Here is a 10609-nt window from a genome sequence, read left to right as displayed (position 1 = left end):
TTTCTGTTTTCGGTCTGGCCATCCGACTTTTGCATTAATCACTTTTGCAAGCTTTCCGCTTGCCGACCAGCAACAACAGAAACAAAATAGATGGGATCGTGTGGGGGATATGCGACTGGAGGGTACCCTTTGGAGAGGAACTTGGAGCGAAGGAGAAATGCGAGCATTAGATCTGCAGGAGAGGCATTTGTTGATAGATTTGTCTGTTCCATTAATTTTATTTAAATAAAATTAATTATTAATATCCTAGGATGGTATATAACCAATATCCTCCTCTTTTTCTATGATTACCTTTTGCTTCAAAGAAAGAAAGGTCGAAACGAAACCGAAGAAAATCCCTACGCAAAGGCATAATAAATAGTGGGAGCGACCGAAAGAGAGCGCGGCCGATGGAGGCAGCGGCCGATAGAGTGGGAGAGCCGCAGCGGCAGTGATGGAGTGCGAGCGCAACAGTGAGACTCAATGGATCGCAACAGAGAGCCCCGTTAGGGTGTGAGTGAAGCAGAGTGACCCGTTAGAGTGTAAGAGAGAGTGAGCGGGTGTGTGCCCAAAACCCCGACGAGACCCTTTAATCCGCTGTGCAAATGAGCGTAGGTCCCGCAGCACAAAATTTATGGCCCTCTGCCTCTCTACCCACCCTCAACATATTTTTTGCATAGATTTTTTCACTTTTGCAATTGGAATTGTTCAAACTCAACAAATATTTACTGTGTTTAATTTAACAAAATGTAAGGCTCGAGCAGAACCGATTTAAAAATTGAATATTCATTTGGTCGCAAACTTTCTTTAGTCGTTCTGCCGCCCCTCCCACAGCCATTCATTCAACTGTGCGCAGGGCCTGCCGCGGGCCATTTGGCTGCCGCGATGTAAATTGTCAAATTAATGTTAAATTTGTTGTAAAATTCGAATCGAAAACTTTTGCTAATGTTTGATAATGGCCAAGTTTGCTCTGCAGCAAAGTATTATTAAATTTTTTGTTGCCTTGATTATTTATTAGCGAAAAGTTTTGTTTCTTTCAGAGTTTTCCCAAATGGAGCTTGAATATTTGATGCTCTTCTCCTGGTTTTCTTTTGCCTTAAATATTCAAACAATTTAATGGGAATTACCAAACCAAAAACGAAACCAATGCACGAGAACCATATGAAATTAGTGCGGTTTGTGGAGTGCAGGGGGAGAGGGAGAGGAAAAAGCTCGGAGCGGTAGTAAAATTTGAGTTGTTCTTCTGCCTGCCTCTCTCCATGCGCTCCTCCTCTGCATCTTTCTTTGCTCTGCATTCTCCTTTTGCTAGATTCGCAAAAATGCAGTTATGCTGACGTAAATTGGGTTTACATAACCATGAACAGTGCGTGGCATGAGTGTAAGATCACACTTAAATAATTACTTATTTGTTTCATATTTCCTGCTTTGTTTCGTGGAATATTTAGCTGATTTTTGCATGCACAAATGTTAAGCATATGCCGCCTTATCTACACGAAACGCACTGTGTTTTCACACACCCAGCAAGAGTAACTCACACACATATGCTTATTTATGAACCGTTTCATAAACCGCAATAAAACAGAAAATTGTGCTTGGCTCTCGCCATCTCTCTCTCTCTCTTCTGCTGCTATCTCAGCCTCTGCTGCTCTATTTTTGGCTTTTGAAAGGGTTCATGGAGGGTGGCTCGAGATTCTGCAGCGAGTGTTCTAAGAAGACAAAGTATGGCCGCATTGGGTTACAACTCCTTTGCATCCTAATGTGACTCCTGCGGTTTGGCTTGCATTTGAATGCAATTTGTGGCAAAAAGCCCAAGATAAAAACTGTGGCAATAGGCAAAAGCGAATATGAGGCCAAAATGGCAAACGAAACTTCGAGATAAATGTAAGGCAGTGGGGAAATATAAACCATAAAGGCTTATGGGAATTAAAGATTTAAATGCATAAATAGTTGCTAATGGTTTTGGGAGTTTCTCGGCTATTTTTCAGGCTTAAAATGGGAATATCTATGAATATTATTTCTTGCTTTGGCTGTCGCATTGATTCTACATTAACATAAAGCCTTTAAAGTAAAGTTTTGCAGCGCTGTAAGCAATCCAAGTGTTAACAGCCGCTGGCCGTTCCTGTTAACAGTGCACTGTTAGCTTGCGCTCGAGCCGCCTGCTCCCACGCTGTCGCTCGCGATCCGCACGCCTCTCTAGCTATAGCTACTCCTTGGGCTCGCTCACACACTAGCTGAAAGAGAAGTTGAAAGCGCAGCCGAAAAAAGCAACAACACTGCAACAGCGAAAGTGCTCACATTGCTGCTTACGCACGCATAGCTGAGCTGAAAGCTCTCTCACCGATCAAGCTTGTTTGTTGTTGTCAGCAAGCTGTTTCAGCTGCGCTTGCAGCTAGTGTGTGCGTAAACACATTTAATTAATTTCTGCTAAAACTTACATCTTCATCTGCTACTCCACAGCACAAATCAATATTTCTGAAAGCCCAATTATTAACTTGTTTGTTTTACCTTCCAAAAACCGCAGTAATAAATTTGTTAAAGAGCTTTTCCATCAACACTGGCCTGCCGGCAGCGGCAGTGCCTTTGCTTTTGACTTCATCAAAGTTATCTAAATTCGCATTTATTCAATCGAAATGATGAAGCCAATAAAAGAAATCGAAACGCAAGGCAAGCCAACTGGAAACTTGGATAAGTTAAATCAACAAAAACAGGCACACGCACACGCACATAAATTTACGAACTAAATTAAGGAACTTTAAAGCGGAGAGCTACCCAAGGTGGCACCGCAACCCTTTTGCTGAGACATTTTGGGCGTTTTGCATGCATAAATAAATCAGTTTGTGATCAAAAACATATTCATAAAGCGCACACAGAGTGAGCGAGAGAGAGAGAGGGCGAGAGAGAGAGAGAGAGAGCTGTACAACAAAACGATTTTCCACTTGACATAAGCTCAAGTGGCCAAGCCACCCCCGACCCACGCTCTCCCTCTCCCTCTCTACGGAAATTCAATCTGTTCATTCCATTTAAACAATTTTCAAAAAACTTGTTTATAACTCAATTTGAGCACACCCCACACACACACACACACAAGAAAAAAGAAAGTAAAAACGAAAAATAACACTTAAATAAATAAACACAGAAAGTGCTTCCTGCTGCCACACACCCAACCCAACAGCCAAACCAGCAGCCAATCCAATGCCAAAGTTTTTGAAAATGAACAATTCCCATTTTGTGATTGTGAATATCTTTCTACTCGCACTCGTATGTGTTTGATTGTGAATATGAATGTGAATGCGAGTGCGAATTCGAGTGCGGAATGGCTTTGGCGCGTGGAATGTGGCGAGTGGCTCTCTGGCTGCCTGGCTGGCTGGGCTCTTGCCTGAGTTCTGTTTCACACGCATGTAATACACAATAATGGAAACTTTTTTCGCTCTTAACATGCCAAGCGAAGAATACGCCAAAAATGAAATGGATATGTGTGCTGCTCTCTCCCTGTGTTTGCCAAAGGATTGCAGCATTGCCAGGATTCTATTGGAATGTTTGGCGTGTGAATTTTATGGATTGCCTCACTCTTTGTTGAGTGCTGCACAAAGTTTCTATCAATGGAGGATCTGTCGATAGTTAACACACAAAAAAGTAAACAATTCAAACAGAAGTAACAACTAAAAGCCTCAGCACTTTCCCTTTTTTATGCCCACAAAAAACCCACAGCCAATTATTTAATTATTACCATAATTTCCGCTAATTAATAAATGTCACTTGCAGTCACTCAACTAAATCAAAGGAAAGAAAGAGCTCGCCCAATCGGCAGCGGGATTGCGCTTCTTTCGTTTTCAATCATTCGTATTCATATCTGTTATTGACATTTTATGCATGACATTCCGCTGCGGGCAGGGCCTCTACCCAACACTTCTGTCAGTCCCTTGTCAAGTGAGCAGCGGCGGCAAAAAGTTTCGCCTGAAAATGACGCGAGTTGTCAACGTGAATTAAAATAATTGATTTATTTTAACGCAAGTTAAGCGAAAAAACAAACGAAGCCAAGAGCCAAGAGAAGGGCAAAAAAAAGGAACCCACGGAAAAAGGGCAACCGCACTTGAAGTTGTCAGCGGCAGGCGGACAAGTTTTCATTTTTATTTTAAATAGATATTTAAACAGGGACAAAGGAAAGTGAAAATGCGCCATTGATGGCATTATTAGGCAATTATTAAAGTGGAAAGCGCAACCCTTGGCCACTGTTTTCTTATCTGCTCCAGAATGTTGTGTAAATTGTCAAAAATTATTAATTGCCATCGTTATGCCCAAGGCGGGCTTTTTCGGGTCAATTGTGTTCCTCCTTCAGCCTCCAACCCACTTTAATTAGCCAATAAATGCCGCTGCGAATGAGTATTAATGCCGCTTGTTAACTGTTGCCGATTTGTTATCGTTAAAGGAAAGTATTCTGCTGCTGCTCCTCCGAGTTTCCTTCAGGGTCTGGCATTTTACTCACTTCTGGGTTAATCGCTTTGTTGCCTGCTGGCTCCACAAAAATATATTTATTTTACTCGCTGCTTTTTATTAGTCGTCATTAATATTTTTATTGACAAAACTTACGGCTGCGGTTCGTTAATAAAGATATAAAAGAGGAGCGCAGGGGCATATTTTTAGCCCGGATCTGTATTCAATTTGGAGCAATTTTTACAACGAAATTGTTTGTAATTTTTATGGGAAGTGCTTGCCCTGATTAAGAGTTCCGCTAGGCAATTTTCTGTCATGATTTTCTCTGCGCAATTCCCTTCTAAAGCCATTGCCCAACACTGTTCCTGCCTTCAATGCCAATGCAATCCTTTCCTTGCCACTGATAAGCTGGGAATATCTACCCTCGAGCTGGGCCATTGTTCTCGCTGCTTGCCACAATTTATGCATTTTCCATGGCATTAACGTTGAAAGGCGTTGCGCAAAATGAAATGCCATTCAGAAATGCTTTGCTCGACTCTCGGCTGCCGTTGTCTGGTTAGTTGCTTACCTGGTTAAACTCCACCCCCCAAAGGTCACGCAAATTAGTGCAGCAGTAAGACAGAGGTAGAGCGCAGCAACAACTTGAAACCTCAGAGAGCCAGCAGCAGCAGCAGCAGCAGCAGCAACGAGAAAGTTTCCATGAATAGAGAGGATAACTGGCAGGGCAGACAGACTGCTGGTCGGACTCCTGCTGTAATCCAGGTTGAGCAAAACTTGTAAAAGTAACCAGATAACGCAGCAGCCAACAAACTAAGTAGTTGCCCCCAAAGGGGTGGAGTGAAACCCCCAGGGGAGGCTCCTCAGATGAGGCAATAGTTGGGCAGAGTTTAGTGACCCTGGAAGGAGCACTCCGGCTATTGATTTCAGGTTAAGTTATCGAACTTCAGTCATTGATTAGCTGCCGAAAAAGTCAAAGAAATAGTTGGGAATATTTATAGATTTTTAGAGGAACTATGAGGGGAAATACTTCTCTTTCAGTTCCTTCTTTTTCGTCTCCCACTAAATGCTGAAAATATTAATAACTTTTCCTTGGTTGCAGCTGTCGCAAACAGCCCGAAAGGCAATTCCAATCTGGGATTAGGCTACAATAATTAATACGCTAATTAATCCATAATAAAGTCAAATAATGAGCCAATATTTGAGCACAGACCAAGCGTCGTTGATGGAAAATTACGTTGTCAATGCCAGGGACTGCGTGTGTGCCTGCCAGCCTGCCCATCATTATGCTGCTCATCAGCGTGCTGCCTGGCAAAGTGCCTGCCTCCATGCCACAAAGCGCTGCCGCTTCATTATCCTTATTACTCCTTTTGGTACAGTACTCCCCGCCGCCACTCATGTGTGTGTGTGTGTTCTGTGCATCGTCTAGCTGGCGGGAGGTTATTGTTTCCATTTTGATTTATGTCTGGCATCATCCTTGGGGCCTCGTTCGTGGCTAGTGCGGGCACTCGTCCTGCTGCTGCTCGTCCTCGTCCTGCTGCCGCTCGTCCTCGTCTACTATTTTAACGTTGTTAACCAAATTGCATAAATTAAGTGCGTTCGTTTTGCTTGAGTGGCTCCAGCTCCAGCTCCAGCTCTGGCCTCCGGCTTCAGCTTCAGCTTCAGAGTTAGTCCTGGCTTCAGTTTTGACTTGCCTTCGTCCTGCGTCCTGCTGCTCCTGCTGCTGCATTTTGTGTTGCTAATGTGCGCACATTAGACGCACATGCTGCCAGCTTTTCTTCACTGAATCGAGTTCCCCTTCTTTTTCCACACATTTTTTCTTTGCCATAGAAAATGCCATAAGAGTGGCTTTGGAAAATTATGCAAAAGCAGTTGAAATATTTTCATAATTGCCAGCCACGTAAATGCCGTTTCTGGCTAGCTTCAGTTACGTAATCCGCTCTCGGAAGTAATAAAGAAAAATATATTCCACTCTTGGACTTTCTGCAAGGCTAAAATCCATGAAGGGTTCAGTTTAAATTAATTGTTTGCACTTATTAATTAATTCGTTGATGTGTGAAAGTTTATAATTGTGGAGAGGAGAAAATAATGCTTTAAAAAAAATAAAATATAAAATGTTTGAGCGAAGATCGTGCTGCGAATGTAACTGCAAAATGCGCACAAGAGTGCAACAAATTTAAAGACATTTCAGCCCTTAATTTTTGGTGAAAAAATCCTATAAAGAAGACCACAAAAATCTAAAATAAATGGATTGAAATCGAGCATACCTTTGATACCTTTTCTTGATCAATTTATATTTATTATGGAAATAACTAAACCACTTTTGGCAAGCTCCAAATGCGCTCTAAAATATTTTTACTTGTAGCTCCACGAAGTGCGTGTCTAGAGCTGCATTTATCCCTAATTTCCCTGCTTTATTTATCCGCACAAATGAATATCAACTGCGCTTATTACAATTAGAGTTTAATTTGGTAAATATTTGTTATGGAAAATTGCGACAATTTCTGTAATCATTTCCAACAGCTATATAAAGACTGATATCTGCCAGAGCTGAAGCCAGAGTTGGAACCGAAGTTCAGAGCCATGAAACTACTTTGGTTGAGTTTGCTCTTCGTGGGCTTGTGGTGCTCAAGTCGCTGTCAGGAGGAGAACGAGTTGAATGTCAGAAGAATAATGCGGGAAATGGAAGTAATCCCCGAGATACTGGACGAAGCACCGAAGGGTCTGCTCAAGGTAAGCTTTAAGCTACTTCCAGAATCTATTTTACCAGCCACAACTTCCAGGTTAATTATGACAACACCATGGACATCGAAGAGGGCAAAATGTACACGCCCAAGGAGCTCAAGTTCGAGCCCAAACTCGATTGGAATGCCGATCCTGCGTCCTTCTACACTGTCCTTATGATATGTCCCGATGCGCCGAACCGCGAGAATCCCATGTACCGCTCCTGGCTGCACTGGCTGGTGGTGAACGTGCCCGGCCAGGACGTGATGAAGGGTCAACCCATTGCCGACTACTTTGGCCCACTGCCTCCCACGAACAGTGGACTGCAGCGTTATCTCTTCCTCGTCTATCAGCAACCGGATCGCATGGACTTCGATGAGAGGCGTTTGGAGCTGAGCAATGTGGATGGACACAAAAATTTCGATGTGCAAAAGTTTACGCAGAAATATGAAATGGGTGCACCCGTGGCAGGGAATATTTTTCAATCCAAATGGGATGAATATGTGCCCGAGTTGATGAGGGTGGTGTATGGTGTGGGGGAGTGAGAGTGAGAGAGGAAAGAGCTGGAGGGATGTTATTTATTCCTTGTTTTAGTTGTTTTATTCATTAAAGAATTTAGTTAGCTGCGAGCATTCCAAAATGTGGCGTTGATTTTGGCTATTTTTGGTGGCATTTTTTGATGCCTCTATTCGAGGACTTTTCTCCTGGTATTTCTGTCCCTCTAATCCCTATTTTATTTGCGATATTTATGAGCTTATAAACCACTTTCCCATCTGTAATCTTCCGAGCACCTTCCTCTGGAATTAATCCCAGCATTTCGGCTTTTTCTTGTATGATTTTAATGGACTAACCACCAAATCGCTGCGAGATCTTGCAGCCTCCTATAATCTCGCAAAAGGCCACTAAATATGTCAAAATAAAGGCAAATTTATACACGAGCCGATAAACAACAAAGCGCAAAAAAATACAAGAAAAGAAAGGCCCAAAAGGAAAAGAAAAGCGAGCTTCAAATGAGATGGCAAAAAGTCCCTGTTGGCCCGAGGGGGAGAGCTGCAACAGTTCTTATCTTGACACTGGCATCTATTGCGACTCAAAGTGGAGGGGAAATTGGCACGACACCACCGGTACAGCCATGCCCAAGCACAAGCCCCTTCCCATTCCCATTCCCATTCCCATTCCGTTCCGGCGCAATCTTCATCTCCGTTTCCATCTTGGGACGCTGCCTTGGCACGCCTATCACAGGAATTGAATCAAATTACCTTGTAATCTTAACCTTAAGGTTATTTGCCAGTGGCCGCAAAGAGCGAGCTTTGTGCTCGACTGCGTTTAGTTACTATTTGAGTGGAAAACGGAGAAGCCCATGGTAACCCCCCTGAAAGTTGCACCTTTTACACTTGTTTGGGGTGGGGGTGGGGTTGGGGTCTCCGTATAAATGGAAATCTAACATTACCTGCTATCACGATTGCAAAGTTTAAGTGAGTTTTGTGCCAAGTGTAAAGCCACTCCACTGCTTGTGGGGACTTGGAAAATGTTGCAAGTCAATCAAAGAGTGGGAGGCGCCTGTGGGAGTTGCACTGAGCCCTTGACAGTTGATGGTTGAGGGGGTGCCAGGAGTTGCAGTTCAGCAATCAGTCAGTGGGGTATCGATGCTCGATAAAGTATATCGGATTGAGTTTTGCCAGCAAAGCAATGGGAGAAGGCAGAGAAAAGACTGAGAGTAAATCGCATTAACTTTGATTTAATAATTTAAATAGGATTTGAGATGCAGTAAATATTTAATTTTATTATTTTCTAGATTGTACACCATGCAAATATTTCGAAAATAAAATTTTGAAACATAAAATTCTATTTGCCCCACCATTATCTTTGCTTGGGAAAGAGCTTCCCTTGAAGAGCTCCCTCCTTCATCCCTGAATCCCGAGCTTAGCTCTAATTTCACGCTCCTCTGGTCACACTATCATAAGAAGGAAAGTATTTCCCCTTTTTTAGCCACCAACTAGCGTATGAGTAAGCTGCCTGCCCCAGCAAATGGCACAAATCCCCTCAGCTGCTGCAAGTCTTGTCCCTCCCATTCTCACTTTTTGGAAGCTATTTTTCTTTGCGGACCAACTTTTGCTCTTATTATTTATCCCATGTGACAAATTTGGTGCAGCAGATTTTTGCCTCGCATTATAAATTATGCTTTGCAGTTGGGAGAAACAAAAAAAGGGAATTCATTTGAAAGAAAATGAGTAAAGACAAGAGCCAAGAGTAGGAAAAATTGTGAAAAATGCGGGATACCCTTTGGATCAAACAGGGAAAAGTGTTGCAGTGTTGGAAAATATTTTAATATATTTTCCATCCATTTAGAAACAAGTAGCATCCACGTTAAGGTACCCTTTAGGGCTACATATCAGTAACATCTGCTCATAAAAAATCAAAACAACCTTCCCATTAAGAGTATAACTCCCTGGTAAAGACTAAAACTTTTTTCTTCCTTTGCTGCGTTGATATTTAAGTTGTTTCGTGCAGATTTTAATTTAATAATCGGCGTCTCGAGTCGTTAAGTTGTGGCAAAAGTTTTGCTGGTGGCAGTAGTGGCCCGAAATCTGACATTATCCTTAATCGCTCAAGGGAGTTGGATTGTAGACCTTAGGGCTTAGTGGAAAATAATTTTAATTGGAGCAACTGCTGCGTGAATAAATCATGCAATAAATAAACAAAAACAAACTCACGCACACACACACACTTGTGGGTCGTGCATTATTTATGGGAGGAAATCAATAACTGTGACACTTTGCCTTGCATCATACCGAATTGAATGGCATTTGAAATGCATGACTATGACTGTCACTGCCACTGCCAGTGCCACACAGCCAGACTGCCTGCCACACGCAGTGGCTGCCAGCTGATGATGAGTTGGAGGACCTCTGTAGCGACCGCCCCTCCCAGTGGAGAGTGCAGCCGGAGCTAGAGTTTGGTTGCTGCTGCCGGACTGTGGCTCCTGTCACACAGTTAAAATGTGATAAATTCTATTACGTGACAGAGAGAGAGGGGGAGAGAGAGAGCAGCGCCACTCTGACACACAAAATGCAAACGTAAACGGGATTCGAGATTAGAGATGGCAGTAAAAGGTGAGAGAATCACGAAACCTGTAAAGTGGAGTAGAGGAAAAGCAGCGGATCGGCAGCGTCGCATGCACTGTGCAGACAAAAAAGATATCGGGCAGCGCAGTCGGCAAACGCACAGCGGTAAAAGCTTCGTGTGTCTTTCGTCTGTGCACACAAAACCGCCGTAGCGGGCAGAGAACCGCCGCAGCGGCAGAGAAAGAACTTTGCCTGTGGCATATTCACAATTGCACTGCAGCGGCAGAGAAGCAAGAAACGTTATTCGACTAGAGAGAGCAAAGGTGCCAAAGCAAGCTCGCTCTCTCGCTCGGTGCAACTCTATGAAAGGCAATTGCATAGCAGCGGATCCGTTGCTCGGCTGCCGCAGCGGC

At 43.2% G+C, this 10609-nt stretch overlaps 1 protein-coding gene across 1 annotated transcript; it reads left to right on the top strand.

The window, feature by feature from the left end:
- The first annotated feature begins 6966 nt into the window (after positions 1-6966).
- LOC117900843 (putative odorant-binding protein A5) lies at positions 6967-7699 on the top strand. The gene is made up of 2 exons (XM_034811357.1): positions 6967-7140; positions 7191-7699. The coding sequence occupies exons 1-2, from the start codon at positions 6991-6993 to the stop codon at positions 7674-7676; spliced, it is 636 nt and encodes a 211-aa protein (XP_034667248.1). The 5' UTR covers positions 6967-6990; the 3' UTR covers positions 7677-7699.
- Positions 7700-10609: the final 2910 nt, after the last annotated feature.

This window comes from Drosophila subobscura, chromosome U (assembly GCF_008121235.1).
Source record: "Drosophila subobscura isolate 14011-0131.10 chromosome U, UCBerk_Dsub_1.0, whole genome shotgun sequence".
NCBI classification, from domain to species: Eukaryota; Metazoa; Arthropoda; class Insecta; order Diptera; family Drosophilidae; genus Drosophila; species Drosophila subobscura.
The sequence above is the reverse complement of the archived record's forward strand: the minus strand, read 5'-3'. Positions and strand labels throughout refer to the sequence as shown.